This window comes from Marmota flaviventris, chromosome 2 (assembly GCF_047511675.1).
Source record: "Marmota flaviventris isolate mMarFla1 chromosome 2, mMarFla1.hap1, whole genome shotgun sequence".
NCBI classification, from domain to species: Eukaryota; Metazoa; Chordata; class Mammalia; order Rodentia; family Sciuridae; genus Marmota; species Marmota flaviventris.
Genome location: NC_092499.1, coordinates 1,437,273 through 1,456,034, shown reverse-complemented (window position 1 = coordinate 1,456,034; position 18,762 = coordinate 1,437,273). Strand labels below are relative to the sequence as shown.

Sequence of the window (18,762 nt, the reverse complement as noted above, 5' to 3'; positions counted from 1 at the left end):
ACACAGGGTTAAAATCAAGTGCTGGTGGGCCACGACTTCCTCAGGGGCCTCTGGAGGACCTGGGGGAGAGTCCCTTCCAGGTTCACAGGAGTTGTTGTTGACCTAGGCTGCTCTGGGATCCCCGCCCATGGCCCCCCATCTCGGAGCAGGCCCTGAAGGCCATCAGACACTCCTGTCCTCTCTGACTTTGAGAAGCTGGTATGAACTTGCCCCCTGCCCTCGCTCCTCCAGATAACCTTCCTGTCTTACCCAGGGACGACCAGGACCTGTAGGCACGCTTGGTCTAGCATGTTGTGTGACTGGGAGTCCGTCTGAGGACATGCAGTCTGAACCCCAGGTTCCCATGAAGAGGCAGGTATGTTCTTACAGGAAGCAGCAAGAGAGCAGCAGGGCAGCTTCCCGACACCTGCCTGTGTGGGAAAGCGTGATCACTTTGACTCCATCAAACGAAACTCCCAGACGCAGTGGCGTACACGCAATCCCATCAACTCTGGAGGCTGAGGCAGGAGGATTGCAAGTTTGAGGATAGCCTAGACAACTTAGAGACCCTACCTCAAAAAACAGGACTGCGGGTGCTTAGGCTGTAGCTTAGTGGTAAAGCGCTTACCTCGTATGCGTAAGGCACTGAGTTTGATCCTCAGCACCACATAAAAGTAAATGAAGATACTGTGTGTCCATCTACAACTAAAAAATATACATAAAGATATTTAAAAAAAAAAAAAAAAAGGAATGGAGGCTAGGGCTGTGGCTCAGTGGTAGAGCGCTTGCCTAACATTTGAGGCACTGGGATCGATCCTTAGCATCATATAAAAATAAATAAAATAAAGGCGTTTTGTCCATCTATATCTAACTAAATATATAAATAGATACATTAAAAACACTGGAAGTGTAGGTTAGTGGTAGAGTGCTCCCCAGCTCAGTCCCTAGTACCCTGAGAAATAAAATCCTGGAAACTTCTGTTTACTAGAAGACAACATAACCCAGGGTGTAGCTGAGTGGTAGAGCGCTTGCCTAGCATGTGTGAGGCACTGGGTTCCATCCCTAGCGCCTCAAAAAACAACAACAAAAAAAAAAAGATAAAGAGCCAGGGTGGAGAATTTGCTTGCCATGTTTATGGCAGATAATTAGTGTCAGGACAATACGTGGGACCATCAAGGGTGAAGAAGGTAAATGTGCTAGATGGGGTGGGTGCCATAGAGCAGGGCCTAGGAGAGGCCAAGTGGGTGGCAGTGTCCACCTTCACTAGCAGTCGAAGGGGCTGAGCATGGTCCTGGGCTGGTGAGGACTGGCACTGTGGCGGGGAGTGGAAGGACCTCAGCCTGCAGGCACACTCTGGAGAGTCATGCTCAGTGTGCAGGGGCCCAGCAGTGTCCCCTGGCAGCAGTTCATAGGGCTGCTAAGGGACCGAGACGCTGATGGCTATGGGAAGCCCAGGGTGCGTACACAAGTGTAGCAGTGGAGAGCCTTCATAGAAGGACAAGTCACAGTAAGACACAGGAGGACATTAGAGAAGGTCAGCAGTAGGATGCTGGCCTGGCATGCTTGAGCCTTTGGGTTCAGTCCCCACACCCCGCCCCTGCACAGGGAAGGGTCTGGCATTGACTGTCACCTCACCATGGCATAGGGTGGGAGACAGGCGCAGGGAAGTTCTCTGTGCAGGTGGCTCCCTGGACATGGGTGTTTTGCTCCATGACTTCATGTGCGTTCCTGCTGTTTGTTGGGCGTGTCTCCTACATTGTGAAGACAGACGGATGGAGTGCAGCGTGCAGCCCTGTGCCCAGCCTGTGGTTTTAGTTGGTTCTGCCCATTCTGTACTTGTGGCGTGGCATGGGTCAACCTGGTCAGTGGGCAAGCCTGGTAGGCCCACAGCCGATCAGGACCATGCCCTTCTGCTGCTGCACCAGCATGTGGATGCCCAAGGGGTGTCCCCTGTGTCCTGCTGACACCCAGCTTTGGCTGGGAAGCAGGATGCCTAAGTGCCATTGGAGAGTAACTCGGTTGGTTAGGGTGGTGGGTTCTGTTTAAGCTCGGGAACCTGGCCTTTACTGCCTTGCCCTTGGGTCCATACCCTGGGTCTTTGCGTGTGGTGGCGGTGGTGGCAGTGAGGTCTCCTGCCTGTCCTTTGGCCTTTGGCCTCTGGCCTCATGGCTCTTTGTGCGTGCACAGTCCCGGCTCTCCTTTGCCCCACAGGAGCCCCAGGTTCGGAGCCTTCCCTGCTCTCTGGGTCGTGGGCACTGAGCTGCCCATCCCCACCCTGCCTCTGGCTTCTCTGGTCCTCGGCTTTGCTCATCCATTTGGCCAGAATTCTGAGTGGGTGGGGTCAGCACAGAGGCCCCATAGCTCATGCGCAGGAGGGAAGTGAAAACCCCACAAGCAAGTGCAGGGGACAGGGCAGTGGCAAGGGAGGTCAGAGGGCCTGTGCAGTGGGAAGCAGGTCCCTCAGAGGCCCAAGGAGGGTGGTGCAGGTGGGGGACATGAGGACACTTGTTGGGGTCAGCGAGGCCTGGGTCTGGTCTTTGGAATGATCCCCTCTGCCTGGGGGAGGAGCCGTTCTGGGGCCCAGCAGAGGGCAGGGAGGGTGGCCCAGGGAAGCTCTGCTGGTGTTGTGAGCCATCATGGATGAGCTCTGTTGGCCGTCTAGAGCTGGGCAGGCGGAGCATGGGCACAGGCAGCCTAGGAACCCAGCTTTGGCAAGTTCACCTTGGCTTCTGAGTGGAGGTGTCTGGGTGGTGAGCTTGGAGCTGAAGAGCAGGATGAGACCCCTGGGGCATGGTGGGACCACGCTGGGCGTGGTGGGGCTAGGGCCCAAGTCAGAGGGTGAGCTCTGGTGCTCTGACTTGCAGCTGGAAGAGGAGCTTCAGTTAGCAAGAGGAGGGCAGAGGGACCAAGGGGCAGGTCAGGTGGGCTGGGGGAGGGCAGGTCTTGGAGGACAAGGAAGCTGAGGATTGGCTCTTGTGTCCAGCATCCTGGAGTGAGGTGGGATGGGTGCCGGCCTGGGGGGCTCAGGAGAGGAGGAGAGTATGCACCTCAGCTCCTCAGGTCTGCAGGGGAGGCCCAGAGAAGTGGGTGCTGACTGCAGGGAGCTGGATCTGTCTTAGCCCAGTTGGCAGGACACGCAAATATGGTGACTGTCATGAGGGAAGAAGCCTTTTGCTGTCGGGAGGCTGGGAGCAAGGGGACACGGGGGCAAGATGTCTGCAAGTTTCCTGCAGAAGGACTGGGAGGCAGGGTGAGCAGCCTCAGCACCTGCCATGCAGCAGTCTGTACATTCTGGGGTGTGGGGCCGCCCCGCGGTGGCTGGGGCTCTTTCACGTATGAAAGTTGTGCTTGCAGGCTTGTCCTGTACTGTCACCAAGGGGCAGCCCCCCCCCCACCCCGCCCCCAGCATCAGTGAGGCCCCAGACATCCAAGCTCCAAACATAGAAAACAAAAACAAAACCCAGAAAATAAAGACACTCAATGCCATGGTGATCGCAACCAGCAGGATGTGGGCTTTGAAGGGAGAGCTGTGTGGCCAGGCCTGTGCTGTCATGGGCCATGCCTTGAAAGGCCCTGAGGTCAGGCAGGAGGGCGTCACTGGACCTCGTTTTATAGTACCACAAGAAATGTGCGGAGTGAGCTGTGGCCCTCGGAGAGCAGGAAGGACGGGCCCCAGAGGGAAAGCCCTGCTGATTCCAGGCCCCAGGTTGCCGGAGGGGAGTTGGACAGAGCCCCAGAATCCTGCTGACCTCCCCCAGTGAACCCTCCTGCGAGTGTGGCTGCCCACGCAGGCTGAGCAGCCGGCACTGACTCCCAGACCCTTGACAGAATCATGCTGCTGGAGATCACAGCCTGTCTGGGGAAGTGTGGGCAACCTCAGAAGAGCCGTCCGCTCCTGCTCACCCCAAGGACAGGATCAGCAAGCGGCCAGCACGTAGCGCCCAGGGCTGAGAGCTCCTACTGGGCAGAGTGGACAGCCAGTGTCTGTTGTGCACCAATGGCCTCCACGTGGCCAGGCCTCCCTTTTGTGGTCTGAGCTTTCCACTGAGCCAGTCCTGCATCAGTGATATGAGCTGAGTCACACCGGGGCGATGGAGACCGGTACAGGTGTGGCCCCAGAGACCCTGGGTTGTGAGCTGGGTGCAGGGACGGCGGCGTGGGTGTGCTGCCTGCCCCACTTCAGGGAGTGGGAAATGCAGCAGTGGGTGTCCCCCATCCCCTCCTGGGGTCTGCCTGTTACAGCAGCTGGCTTTTACCCTGACTGGGCTCCCTGACCTTTCTCACAGTGCTCTTAGTGTCTCTATTAGAGAGTTTTTCACTGTGCCCTTTCTTTTCAAAAGAGATATCTAACAGTCCTGTTTGTTTATTAGGACCAAACAGCCCTAAGTATTTATGTCCTGGCAACTTAGTAGCAGTTTAGATATGAGAAAGACACTTAAATTGTAAAGAACCTTTGCCCTTGATTTAATTCTTAAGTAGCTATAACTGTTTGCTGAGAGGTTGTGCAGGTCTGTTAGGCTCTGCACACCTTTTTAACCATATCAGGTTGAACACCATCACCCGTGTGTCCTGCTTCACATTGATTTTTGCCTGGTATCTGCTTTTATCTCAGGGGGGTTGTAAACCCAGCTTAGCAGAGACATCATCAAAAGGGAAGCTCTGTGCTCTTGAATGGGTTGAGAGGAGTCCGACAGGCTGCGCACCCCTCAGAACTTTACGATGCCTACAGCCCCCTTGAGGATTCCGTGCGGCACAGGGTTCAGAACGGCAGCTGCAGCTGGTCCCGTCTTTAAGCCTTCCCCTTCTGTTTCTGTCTAGTGTTGTGTCCTAAGGTGACCTAAGGTGCCACCGTCCACACTGAGGCCAGCTCTTCTCTCTTCCAGCCAGCCCACCTCACCCGTGTCCAGCAGGGTGCATGCACCTAGCTGTTTCCCAGAGTGGCTGCCTGCTGTCTCCAGTTCTCTGCCTCCATGGAGAGCCCTGCTGGCAGGCAGCAGGAGCAGTGCTCTGGGCTGCATACCCAGGACCGGCCAGCAGAGCCAGGCCCATTGTCCTCCACCAGGCGTGGATGGCACTGCTGCTGCCCCCCCTCCAGGTTTTCTGTGTCGGCAGGATCGCGTCAGCTTGGTTTCTCTGACTGGTGAATCTGAACATCTTTTCAGCACGTGCTTAGTTTTTTGGGTTTCCTCTTCTGTAAATGCCTGGTTGTATCTTTTGACTTTTTTTGGGGGGTGGGGTGGGGGGGTGAGGGAGTGGATTGCTCTCTTTTAAAACTCGATTTTCAGGAACTCTCTGAAAACCTGCGGTAGGAAGGCCCAGGGTCTGCACATTATGACTCTTCTCGCCTCTGTTCTGCGGCTGGCCATCTGCCTGTGGTCTCCCAGGAGCTCTTCCTTCTGCTGTGCTCCAGTCCCTCTCTTCTGCCTCCTGTGTTGTCCTCCTGTCACCTTCTTGCAGTTGTGGCCTGTGAATTCTGTGTGGCGCTGGGGCTGGAACATGGGGCCTGAGTGTGCTGGGTGAGCCCTTTGCCACTGAGCTGTCCCCACTCCCACCTGTCACCTTTCCTCTAACCTTTAGGTCTTCAGTCCAGCCATGTCCCTCCCTCGGGCAGCTCCTGGGAGTCCAGCTTCTTTCCATACACAGAGTAGCTGACACCTATCCTTTCCTCATTGGACCCTGTTGTCACCTCCACTTTTGGCCCATTTGTGGGGGTCTTGCTGTCCCCGTGGGCCTTGCCTGCCCCGATGCCACACAGCCTGTGCCACATTGTTCCCTGTGAGGGCTAGATGGGGCAGTGGAACAGGGACACGTGGGGAAGGTGCGTGTGTCACTGCTGGTGTGGCGAGGTGCTGCGAGGGGGGCCTCCCTGGTGTTCCCGCTGCTCGTAGCAACTGGCCGCAGGGACGGTGGCCCCTGTCCTACAGGACAGTACCTCCTTCCCCAGAGGGAGTGATGCTTGCCGGGTGCTCTTGATACATAACAATCCAAGTAGAAAGTTTCCTTCCTCTCTTGATTTCCTGAGTTTTTTTTTTTTTTTTTTTAATAATTGTGAATATTGAAAGCTTTGTCTTATTTAGGATGTTTCTATCAATGTTTAAACTGAAACAGGCCTATGATTTTTTTTCTCTGTTTTATTAGTATTTCTTTTTGGATTTTGGAATCAAGGTCACATGGGCCCCACTGTAGCCTCTGCAATCTGTTTTCTGGAATAATTTGCTAAGGTAGGAATTAACTGATCTTTGATATTCAGTAGAATCATCCAGACCTGGGAGCTGTTATTTATTTTTATCATTATTATCTAATTTCCTTAATGCATGCTCAAGAGCAAACTCTACATTCTAAAATACATTTTTTTTTTTTTTGGTATTTTATATGAAGAATCTAAACAGTGGTTCATGTATCTACTTTTGCTGGTGATTCTGCTCATCAAGCTCCATGTACTTGGAGGCTAATTGTTCGGTGTTCACTTTTGTGATGGATACACTTTGTTGTTTCTTGGAGCTTTCTTTAATTCATGTTTGCTTGGTATATGCTAATTTGTTCTTTCTTTTTCAATCTTAATGTGTCTTTTTTTTTAAAAAATTATGTGTTTCTTCTATAGCATCTTGCTGACTTTTAGAAAATTCTAACACAAAAATGTTGTCTTAGTGGGCTGGGGCTGTAGCTCAGTGGTAGAACACTTGCCTAGCATGCATGAGGCACTGGGTTCGATCCTCAGCACCACATACAAATAAATAAAATAAAGGCATTCTGTCCATCTACAACTACAAAAAATTCAAAAAAAACTTTTTGTCTTAGTGAATTTACACAAACTGTAATTATCGTTATATTAGGACTTCTCTCTGCTATTGTATTTTTTAAATATTTATTTTTTAGTTGTAGTTGGACACAATACCTTTATTTATTTATTTTTATGTGGTGCTGAGAATCGGACTCAGGGCCATGCATGTGCTAGGCAAGCGCTCCACCACTGAGCCACAACCCCAGCCCTGCTATTGTATTTTGTTCTTTCATTTTTCTTTCTTTTTTTATTTTCCACTTTCCATTGGAAAGATGGAATTTACTTCTGTTGACGTAGACATTGTTATGTTTTATTTTTATTCTGTCATTGCTCTGGATTTCAAAGCCATTTTCATGGTTATTTTTGAACTTATTACTATTTCCACCTTTTCCTAACAAAATAAGTGCTGTAGCACAGTCTCTTACCCTCAGGTTTCTGTCTCTTGAAACGTCTCTTGGGCTCTAATCTACTTATAATCTATGACTTCCCATGAGCTCTCACACTACTCAGCCTTCAGTGGTCATCTGTGGTCGCCCTGGGTTGGTCAGTGTGGACTTCCTACAACAGATCCCCGAGATCATCGGCCTGTGAGGAGGAAAGGTTTATTTTGGTTCTTGTTTTTGGTGGCTTCAGCTCATGGCCGGTTGGCCCCCGTGGATTGGCCCCCTCGCTCTGGGCCCATGCGGAAGGGGACGTCTTGGCACAGCCTGTGGCACAGCTGGCCTCATGTCTGGGATGTGAGAGAGAGGAAGAGGAGGGGCTGGGTCCCAGTATCCACTTCAGGTAGCCCCCAGTGACCAGAAGACCCCCCAGGGCCCGCCTCCGAAGGCTGCCAGCACTGCAACAGCACCCCTTGGAGGAGAAAGCCTTTAGCATGTGGGTCGTGCAGGTCTGGACTGCAGCATTGGGGCGCAGCCCCTCTAGCAGGCATGGGAGGCACCTCTTCCGTGTCCAACTCCTGCTGGGTCAGACACTGCAGTTCCCGAGAGCGCTCTGGAGAAGGTGGGCAGGAGGAGGTGGGGGAGCTCGTGTCTACTTCATCGCCAATGGGAGCAGGTCTGCAGAGCGCCCTGACTGTGAGGAGGTGGAGGAGGGTACTCAGGAGCATCTGAAGAATGCCCTCGCCTCCCTCAGCCTGCAGGCACGTGCCCCCCACCCCCCAGCCACTGCTTGCTGCCTGCTGCCACCAAGTCGGTAATAAAGTGTCTAAAACCTCTCTGCCGAGTCCTCCATGCTCTCTCTTTGAGACAGGAAAGCAGTGTGCTGGGACCCTGCAGCCCTGCGGCTGAACACAGCCAGCCTGTCCAGCCTTTGCCCTTTTTATTCTCTTGCGGGCAGTGCTGGGGTGGAACCCAGGGCCTCTTGCAGTAGGAAAGCAGCCACCACTGAGCTACAGCCCCAGCCTCTGCAGTTTGGAGCTGCACTGTCTTCTTGCTGCTGATTTTGAAGATTAAAAAAAAAATACCACTGTTCCTCTAATGTCAATGAGATTATGTCCCCCTAAATGCATCTTATGCTGAACATATCCTAAGTCAGAAACACATGTCTGGCTTCCAGGCTGCCAGGTTGGGGTGTGGGAGCAAGATGCAGAAACACACCTGTTCAGTGGGGCCTCAAATTCAGGACTGTCCTCTCCTGGAGCTCTTGGCTTTCAGAGACCTTGCATGCTTTACGCTTTCTGTCCTGTTCTGGAGTGCTTCCCTGGGGGAGACCAGCACCCCAGCGGGAGCCCAGGAAATGTGAGTGTGGCCTTTACCTGGATTCTGCAGCTTTCCTTGCTTGTGACACGCAGGTCCTCCCAAGGTCTGTGGGTCCTGACAGTTTCTCCCAGACCAGCTGAGGGTACTCCACACACAAGGCGGCTCCCTTTAGTCTCACCTATCAACACTGATGGCTGCACACACATGGACGTGCATGATCACATCAGGCTAACTGCAGTCACTGTGTTGGGACATTCCAATTCCTCTCTGCTGGCCACACACGGCCACACAGAAAGTGTTGCAGCTCTGCACACCGTGTCTTGGTGCACACTTCTCTGATGTGTTTTCTGCTGTCCTTTTCCACTGTAGCCTGTTATCCTTGCCTCTCACCAGCCCATGTCCTTGGGATTTAGGTGGGGCTCTTACCAACAGTCTCTATTTTGTTTTTTGATCAGATCATCTTAGACATTCAGTGGGGATGTTTAGCTCATTTACATTTAGCGTAGCTATTGACATTCTTTTTTTTTTTTTTTCTTTTTGTGGTGCTGGGGATTGATCTCAGAGCTTTGTAAATCATAAGCAGGCACTCTTCCCAAGCTACGTGCACAGCCCTTTGTAAGATTTCTATTTAAGACAGGATCTTGCTAAGTTGCCAAGACTGACCTTGAACTTGTGATCCTCTTGCCTCAGCCTCCTGAATAACTGAGATTATAGGTGTGCACCATCGTGTCTGGTGACAGGTTAGTGTTTAAGTCTGCTCTCTCTTCTGGTTGGTAAGCTGCTGCATCTCCCACTCTGGCCTGGACTCCCTTTGGCTAACCCTGTCTTCTGCCCCACTGTCTCTGGATTCCCTCAGAGCTGTGTGTTGCTTTCCTGCAGTGCGTGCCCTGGGCTGCTGGGCATCCCTGCTGGTCCCCGGCAGTCAGGACCATCTCCCTTCCCCTTGTTTCATGTGCTGTGCTTGACTTGTGTTTTAATTTCTTGTTTTTTATTTTTACTGGTGCATATCTATGCAGAATGGTAGGTTCCATTGTGTCAGCACTTTGTGATTATCACATGTAGTGCATGCTCACTTCAACATCCCCATGGATTTGCCACTTTCTCTTCTCCCCATCTTAACCTAGGGTGTTTCTCTTCCTGTCCACTTTTTGATTTTTTTTAATTTGTTTTATTTTTTTTTTTTGTTTGTTTGTTTTTGGGAACTCGTGATTGAACTCAGGAGCACTCAACCACTGAGCCACATCCCCAGCCCCATTTTACATTTAATAGTGAAGGAGTCTCACTGAGTTGCTTAGTGCCTCACTAAATTGCAGAGGCTGGCTTTGAACTCAAGATCCTCCTGCCTCCTCCTCCTGAGCTGCTGGGATTACAGGCGTGCACCACTGTGCCCGGCCTATTTTTCTTTTTTGAATTGGGGTCTTGACTGTTGCCCAGACTGGCCTTGAATCCCTGGGTTCAAGCAACCCGGCCTCAGCCTCCCAGTGCTGGGATTACAGATGTGCCACCTGCCCAGCTTTGACCTGCTCTGCAGTCACTCGCAGATTTGTCTGTGTGGGAAGAGCTGTTTCAGGGCAGTAGCCGTGCTGGTTTCCTTGTCCCTTCCTTCCCTTTCCCTTTCTTCCTTTTCCTTCCTTCCCTCCCTTTCTCTCTTTTCTTCCTTCCTTCCTTCCTTCCTTCTTTCTTCCTTTCCTTTCTTCCCCACCCCATCTCTCTCTCTCTCTCTCTCTCTCTCTCTCTCTCTCTCTTTCTCCGGGGATTGAACTCGGGGCATTCAGCCACTGAGCCACATCCCTAGCCCATTGTTGTTGTAATAAACTGCTACAAACTTAGTGTCTTCAAACAACACAGTCCACTGCCCTGCAGTGTGCAGGACAGAGCCACTGGGCTAAAACCAAGGCTGCTTCCTTCCTGAGGCCCTAAGGAGAGTCCCTGTGCTGCCCTTCCAGCTGTGAAGCTGGCCTGTGGCCGCTTCCTCCTCTCCAGAGCCGCCAGAGCTGCATCTTCAAGTCCCTCTCTGACAGGATCCCCTGCCTCTCTGGCCATCCAGATGATGCAGGATAGTGTCTCACTGCATGGCCTGACCCTTTGGATGTGTAAGCAGTGTTCCAAGGGTTGGGGTGCTGGAGAGGGCCAGGCGGAGCACTGGGCAGACCAAGCATTGGAAGACTAGCCTCGGGTGAGGTAGGGAGGGCAGAGTGGACACCCAGGGCTGTTGTGCGGACACTGATGCTGAAGGCTGGCACTGCCCACTGTCCAGTGGGGGCCTCCTCTTCTCTCCATTCTGGCACTGGAGTGGTCTAGCCCTCAGCCTCCTTGTTGATGACACCAGGGGGCTCTAGAGAAATCCATGAGGGAAGAACAGTCCACTCTTGGATGTGGAGCCCCTTCCTGGGTACCAGGCAACACCCTCCAGTGAGAGCAAGAGGGCTGGTGGGGGCTGGCATCCCTGCCCAGCTATCCCAGTGAGCACCTCAGCTTGGTCCCTGGTCCCTAGATGGCCCACTGTAGCCTGTTGCAGTGCCCCAGTGTGAGCAGACCTGGGAGGGATCCGACTCCGCCCTTCCCAGCAGTGGGATTCTGGATGTCCCTTCACATCCTTGACCCTCAGTCTCTGTCAGAGAGAAGTGAGCCTCTCTGGGAACGAGGGCATCTGGGAGTAAGTGCCCTCCTCATCCTTCTCTGGCTCACAGGGCCCCGAGGTAGGTGGGGGCTCAGTGAGGACTGTTGGAGAGAGGAAGCCTGCGCCCCAGAGCACTGGCTTGCCCCCGACGGTTGGAAACGGAAGCAGCTTCTCCTCATCTCTTCCTCCTCCCGCAAGAGACCGGGGCTGGATTTTCCCCATAGGGCACGGAGGGCCCCAGCTCCCAGCTGGGAGTAGGACCCAGGCCCCACCACTGTGTTGGCCCGAGGGCCATTCCTAGGGTCCCCGGCTGTCGGCCCCGCCCCCACGTCCTGGCCAGCTCCACGGGGACGGGGTCCAGCGGGCAGCTTGCCGTGGGTGAGCAGGGTCACTTCAGTGGCGGTCAGGCTCTGAGCCCGGAGGGCTGCAGAGGAATTAGGGGAGAGAGGACTGAAGGGATTCTCGGCTGTTGGGTGAGGCGATACGGACAGACATCCGGGCCAGGGGTGGATCCTGGAGCGTCCGCTTTCAGCGCCACCTGTCCAGTGCGCCGGGACTGCGCAGAGCGGTTTCTCCGCAACTGGCGCCGTGCCGGACCCCCCGCGGACCGCTAGGCCCCGGTCCGGGTCCGGGGCGCGGGCCGAGGGGCGGGTTCTCGGCCGGGGGAGGCGCCGGGGGCGGAGGGGCGGAGCGCAGCTCCGCGCGCCGGGTCGGGAGCAGCGGCTCCGCGGGGCCCGCCGGGCTCGCAGCATCTGGCCGGCGGCGGGGTAGGCGCCGGCGATCGGCGGGCGGGCGGGCCGGTGGCGTGTCGGTGGAGAGGGGCGGTAGGCCGGCGCTGCTGCCCTCCGGGCCTGGGCGACCCCCGTCCCGCGGCCGCGGGGCGTGGGATGGCAGGGGGGACAATGCCGGGTGAGGCCTCGGGCGGGCCGTGTGACGGGGCAGGCCCCGCTAGGGAAGCCTTTGGTGGGGGAGGGACAAGCGGAGAAGCAACCTGCTGCGAGCGGCTGGACCCTCGAAACCGCGGCCCCAGAGTGGCGCGACCCTTCCTCGGTCCCAACCCCCTCCTGGAGGCACCGAGGGGTGGGGGTCCGTGCCGGGCGCGGGCGCCGGGCGGGCAGGGTAGGGCCTGGAGGCCTGGGGGCCCGGAGTCGGTGCGTGAGACCTGAGCTGAGGGCGGAGCGGGAGACCCAGGGCAGGTGGACCTGGGCCAGGTCCAGAGGAGCCCGGCTGGAAGGACGGCCCGGGCTCTGGCTTCGTGGGCGGGGGCTCCTCTAGGGGGTGGCGTCTGCCCCATCACCACCGCAAAGCCCTCCGCCCTCCTTTGACCAGTGACTGGGGAGCGGTGATGGAGCGGGTGGAGCAGACAGGGCTCTTGGCCTGCGCAAGTGCTGAGAGGAAGAAATTCCCAGGCTGCGCCCAGAGGAGGCCCAGGTGGGCAGGAATGGGCCCAGCGTGGGCTTCCCACGAGGTGTGCCTACTGGTGGGCGAGTAAGCAGGGTCAGCGGGCGGCTGGGGAATAGTGCACGGAATCTGATGGTGGGTGTGTGGGCTGATGGCTCCCAAAGGCGTCCTTTACTAGGTGTTGGAGCTCTGCGTGGAAGTGCTGTGTGTGGTTGTGGGGACCCCTGGGAGGAGGGTGCCAGGCATGGCCGCAGCTGAGATGAGGGTAGGGGTGCCGATGTGCAGTTCAAGGCCTCCTCCAGTCAGTGGAGGCTGTGTCACCAGGAACAGGCTGAGCTCAGCACGGGTGACAATACATTTTATGTCTTTGTCTAGACGGGGCAGTAAACGCAACCCCCTGTCCTGAGTGTCCTGCACAGAGGCTGGGCCTGGCTGGGAGTGACTTTCAGGTGTGTGAGGGCTGAGGGGGTGTGAGCAGGCCCAGGTGCAGGGGCCCTCCGACTATCACAGAGGGACAGGCTGTGCCAGGTGTACCAGAAGGGCCACTCTGCTGGCGTCTTCTTGAAGGCGGCTCCCAGCCGGGGACCACCAGGGCAAAGGAGTAAGGCAGTGTGGGTGTGTTTGTACGGGGAGTGGGGAGTGTATATGGCTGGAGATGCAGCCAGGACAAGAGAACACGTCTCCAGGGCAATGGGAGCCATGGTGGGCGCAGGGCAGAGAATGGTCCCTACTGCCCTGGAGGGCAGACAGGAGGGAATAAGAGACTGCCAGTTAGGGAGGAGAGCTGGTGGGGGCTGCAAGGAACGGGTAGGGGGGTACGGAGAGGCTGTGTAGGACGGACGCGGCAGGACTTGGATGACTCTCAGTCCGGGTCGGAAACCTGCCCAGAGCCCTGTCTCCGGGATGGGGCCTGGGCCTCCCGTACTCCCGGTGCTCTCAGGGCCAAGGAGGAGGTCCGCCTCTTTCCCTAGCGCGGCGCGGCAGGGAGGGGACGCCCAAAACCCCACAGGAAAGGCCTCGGGCCGCTGTCCCGGGCTTGAGGTCCAGATCGCCCGAACCGGGAGGGGTGGCGGCGTTGGCCCAGCCGTGACAAACCACCGGGGCTCCGGGAACGCGCGCGGCGAGGAGAAACCACTTCCGTTCGGTTTCCTTCCTGGCGGTGGCGGGAACGAGGTCTCCAGTCTCTCAGGTGCGGCTGCAGCGCCCCCTGGAGGTTCTGCTCGTTGGCTCAGGATCCTGTGTGCGCGCAGCTGCGCGTGCTTGCGACCGAGACCCCAGGCGTGCTGCACTGTGACAGCGCCCCGCGCAGGAAACAGCGGGGGCTGCGGGAGGTCGCCCGCCCTCCCGGCCCGCCTGAGCCTGACGCCGCCCGGGATTGCGCGCTGACTTGTCTCCTCTGGTCTTCCCCAGGTTCCAAGCTCGCCGGCCGGGAGCGGCGGCGCCCTCCGGGCAGCTGGACAAGCTCCGTCTCATCATGCCCACGGGCTGAGCACGGCCGCGCCCCGCCGCGCTCCCGGCCGCCGCAGGGCCTCGTCCTGCCTCGCGTGGGGGCCGTGCGCACCTGGGCCGGGGCCCCGGCGGCTGACCATGGTGCTGCCGCCCCCAGACCGGCGCCACGTGTGCCTGACCACGCTGGTGATCATGGGCAGCATGGCCGTCATGGACGCATACCTGGTGGAGCAGAACCAGGGCCCGCGCAAGATTGGTGTGTGCATTATCGTGCTGGTGGGAGACGTTTGCTTCCTGCTGGTGCTGCGCTACGTGGCCGTGTGGGTGGGCGCCGAGGTGCGCACTGCCAAGCGCGGTTATGCCATGATCCTCTGGTTCCTCTACATCTTTGTGCTGGAGATCAAACTCTACTTCATCTTCCAGAACTACAAGGCCGCGAGGCGTGGTGCAGCCGACCCAGTGGCGCGCAAGGCGCTGACGCTGCTGTTGTCGGTATGCGTGCCCGGCCTCTTCTTGCTGCTCGTGGCGCTTGACCGTATGGAGTATGTGCGCACCTTCCGCAAGCGTGAAGACCTGCGCGGCCGCCTCTTCTGGGTAGCCCTCGACCTGCTGGACCTGCTGGACATGCAGGCCAACTTGTGGGAGCCACCGCGCACCGGGCTGCCGCTGTGGGCCGAAGGCCTCACCTTCTTCTACTGCTACATGTTGCTGCTAGTGCTGCCGTGCGTGGCGCTCAGCGAGGTCAGCATGCAGGGCGAGCACATAGCGCCACAGAAGATGATGCTGTACCCGGTGCTCAGCCTCGCCACCGTCAACGTGGTGGCAGTGCTGGCGCGCGCTGCCAACATGGCGCTCTTCCGTGACAGCCGCGTCTCTGCTATCTTCGTCGGCAAGAACGTGGTGGCGCTGGCCACCAAGGCCTGCACCTTCTTGGAGTACCGCCGCCAGGTGCGCGACTTCCCACCACCTGCGCTTGCGCTGGAACTGCAGCCACCTCCGACGCAGCGCAACTCTGTTCCGCCGCCTCCGCCGCTGCATGGCCCGCCTGGGCGCCCCCATGGGCCCTCGCCTACCCGTGAGGCACTGGACACGTGACAGGGCCCTGCTGTACCCCAGGGCGCAGAGACGCTGGGCCAACCTGGCCTGGTTTGCATGGGATGGGGTGGGGCTGGCAGCCCTCAGGGGCCAGTGCGGTGCAGGGCCGCGGCCGCTTCTTCATCTCAGGAATCCCTTGGACCACGGACCCTCAGTCCCCACTGCGCCAGCCCACCCCAGCGCGGAACAGTTTTCGAGGCTTGAGCCCAGTGGAGGTGACCTGGCCTCTGCCTGCTGGGCCTGCCCCTTGGGTGGGAAGGGAGGGCAGAGTGTGACGATATCTGGTCCCTTGGTGGGGGTCTCTGGCTCAGAGTTCCGGGCCAAGGAGGCCTCTGTCATTTTAAAGACTCGCGTTTACAGTTTTGTATCCAAAGCCTCACCTCTCTGCCTGTTTCATGCGCTCCTAATAACTAATTGGGCAGGGTGTCAGGGAGGGTGAGTCAAGAGAAGGGTCTCAGCGCAGGGAGAGTGGCTGTGGGGCCTGCTGGGCACTTCAGGGCGGGGGGCTCCCTCCTTGGTGGCTCTCAGGAACGCCTGTGCAGGCAGGCATAGGGGGGCATTGCAGCCCTGCCCCAGAGACCCCTCTTCCATCTAATCTCATTGCTCCCTCCTCCACTGTTACCATAACCCAAAGGTGTTCTTCCTGGCATATATTGACCCCCACCTTGGGTGTCGAGGCCCCATGTCCCTGCCTCCCCCTCAGGTCCAGATGTGCCCTGTCCCATGGAAGTCCCTCTCTGCTGATGGGCTCTTCCAAACCAAGACTGCCTGTGTTGGATGGCCTCAGGGCCAGCTTTCCTAGGCCGAAGTGCAGCCCCAGCCAGGAGCACGAGGCCTGGCCACACCTTACTCCAGCTCTCGAACACCTGTGGAGTCCACAGGCAGCAGAGGCTGGAGCCATCTAGGTGTTCTCTCACCTGACCTCCTGTGGGTCCCACTTCTGTGCTGTGGCCCTGTGTCCCACCAGTCCAGGAGGGTCTCTGTGGCACCTGGGGGCCTTCTGAGGCTGAGAGGATGGCTCTTACCCATGACTGGCCATGGTTATATATGTCCTCCAACCTCCGGTGACACTTGGTGACACTCGCTGCATCTTGGAGCTCTGTGCCGTGCTAGGCACCTGTCCACTGCATTGGCCTTTGCTTCCCTGGAGGCAAGAACGTCCCTCCCTGCTGCCCAGAAGCCTCAGGATTTCTGTCATCTATGACCACCCCAGGAAGGTATGGGGCTGGCTATTCACAGTGGGCTCCCCCCGCACCCTGACTGCGGCTGTCCAGGGTCCCAGGGGCAGGCGGGCTCCACCCCCAGATGGGGACTGCCCCCCTGTCATCTGGAATCTGGCTTGGTAAGATGCCTGCCTTCCAGCAGGCCCTGGGGACAGGTGCACAAGGCTCCCTTTGTGGCTAGGTGTGACCAGTGCCTCTGTCCTCCCCATCAGCCTGTCCCTACCTCCACCCACATCCTCAGTGGCCCCCCTGTGAGCATCCTGCTAGTGACCGCAGGCCTCTGCTCTGGGCAGCCCACCCTCTAGTGTAGCCAACCAGGACGAGAAGTGGAGGGGCTGCTGGTGGCGGAGGAGTGGCCCTGGAGGCCATGGGCAGGGGTGGAGAGGGATGGGCTGTGGGAGTCTCACTGGCCTGTGGTCAAGCTTGGGATGTTCTCAGTAATGTTGGGTGGGGGTCAGTAGGTGAGGCCTGCATTCTGAGTGTCCAAGGCTGGAGTCTGTGTCTTGCTGAAGCCAGTGCCTGCTTGTCCTACCTGGTCTGTGTCCTGGATGAAGACTAGCCCTCAGTGCACCCTGGAGGGTCACTCATCTCCGGGTGAGTCCTGGAGCAGGCAGAATAGGCTGAAGGGCCACGTGGGCTCCAGAGTCTTGGGCTTCTGGTATCTGTTCTGTTTTTAGGTGCTGGGGATGGAACTCAGGGCCTCTGCACGTGAAGGCAGGTGTTACTGAGCCATGTCCCTAGTCTTGACCTCTGATTTTGACTCTTCTGAAAAACTTGCTGACCTAGAGGCCTGGGGAGGCAGTGTGGTAGCATTGCTGTGGGTCAGCTCTGCCTGCCAGGCCAGTGTCCTGTGTCAGAGGTGGGACTTGCCATTCCTGGCTTTGCTCCCTCCAGCAGAGAGAAGAGGGCCTGGGGCCCAGAGACCCTCCCTGAGGCTCCAGCGCACCACCTACCCCAGGGCCATGCGGGGCCCATGCCCTGGGTCTCCAGGCTCCTTGGCATGGCTCCTCCCACGGCCTCTGCCTCCCACAGAGCCCTGCAGAGTGGCCCCAATCCTTCCCAGGGACATGGCTACACCCTGTCTTGACCTGGCTTAGTGTCCCCACCCCCAGTCTGTGTGGCATCTGTACAGATGGCAGCCACTGTTTCCAGGAGGGAGCAGAGCCAGGCCATGGCAAGGCTGGGCACCGAGGGGCCTTTGTTAAGCTTGGCGTAAGGTTCGTGTCCTCCGGGGTCCCCCTTGGGGACAGGGTGAGGCCCTGGCTGTATTATGGCCTGTCCTTCCCTGGCTTCCTAAAGTGACTGGTGGTGGTCACTTGTGGCAGAGAAGCCAGCCAGAAGCCCCTTGTGCTTTCATTGGTCCGTTGAGCACCCTGGAGTGGGCTGGTGATGAGCTGACCCTGATGAGCAGGGCCTGGCTGTGGAGAGCTCGGGTGCTGGCGCTGGGAGAGGCCCTGGGCAGGGGCAAGGGCAGGGGCCCGGGCCTCAGTCAGCTGGAGCCCCCGCTGCAAGTGGGAGCTGTGGGAGCTGGTCAGTGTGGAACAGAGGGGAAATGTAACTGTGGTGGTGGGACCTTAGAGGGACACCTCAGGCGAGAGGTGCCAGAGCCAAGAGTCAGGGGGAAGGAAGAAGGACTTGGGGACCCACTGCCCATTGGGTAAGGTCATCAAGGATGCCTCCTAGGCTTGAGCTGCTGGGGGTCTGCAGGAAGGGGGTCACATGAGGGGTTTTGGAGGAATCAGTTTCATGGGGTTGTGTTCACTGTGAGGAGTCTCTGCTCGGGGACGGCAGCTAGAACCCGGCCTCGTACCTCTCAGAGTTCCAGCTTGGAAGAGAAGTAACAGGAAAAGGGCAGAAGGGTCCCCACCTCCACTTGCAATTCAGGGCTGGATGGGGAAAAGGAGCCGGCAAAGGGGCCCAGGGCCAGGTGTGGAGGGAGAGGCCGAGTAGAGTGTGGACTGGGAAGCATGTGTCGGGGCAGCCAGAAGGCCACTGGCCACTGAGGTGTCTACCTGGACTGCAGGTTGGGATTATGCCTGAGCATGTGGGAGAGGGAAGGGACTGCAGCACAGCCCGGACCACCTGTGGTCACATCAGGGCCTTCCGCTCTTTCCTCCTCCTTGCAGGCAAGGCCCCATGCCGCACCCCATTCTGAGGACATGTCAGTCAAGGGTCCAGGGGAACCCATCTCCAGATACACCAACAGCATTCATGCTGATGCCCCAGCACAGGGCCTGCTATCTCTCCAAGTTGAGCTGTCCTGGAAGAGAGTCCCCTACCTTCCCAGCTGCCAGGGAACTTTGCCAAGGTCTGAGGCACTGACCCCAGCTCGGACACATCTGGGTCCTGGGGCCCCTCCCTACGGCTTGCTGCTAGGATCCAGGGCAGCCAGCTGTGCTCCAGGGAAGACCCAGCCTCCAACCTGCCCCAGGTGAGCTGCCGTCGGCTTCTTCCTGAGCACACGGCAGCGGGCAGCCGTGAGAACATTGGCTGTCTCCCGAGCTGCCTCCGCCT

At 57.7% G+C, this 18,762-nt stretch overlaps 1 protein-coding gene across 1 annotated transcript; it reads left to right on the top strand.

Annotated features, from left to right (window-relative positions):
• Window positions 1-11,780: 11,780 nt before the first annotated feature.
• Tmem121 (transmembrane protein 121) lies at window positions 11,781-15,398 on the top strand. Its single transcript, XM_027946691.2, has 2 exons — window positions 11,781-11,847; window positions 13,892-15,398. Exon 2 carries the CDS (start codon window positions 14,069-14,071, stop codon window positions 15,023-15,025), a length of 957 nt encoding a protein of 318 aa, XP_027802492.1. The 5' UTR covers window positions 11,781-11,847; window positions 13,892-14,068; the 3' UTR covers window positions 15,026-15,398.
• Window positions 15,399-18,762: the final 3,364 nt, after the last annotated feature.

Excerpts from the sequence above, each read along its gene's own strand:
- Tmem121 (XM_027946691.2), top strand. The coding sequence starts at position 14,069 with ATGGTGCTGCCGCCCCCAGACCGGCGCCACGTGTGCCTGACCACGCTG.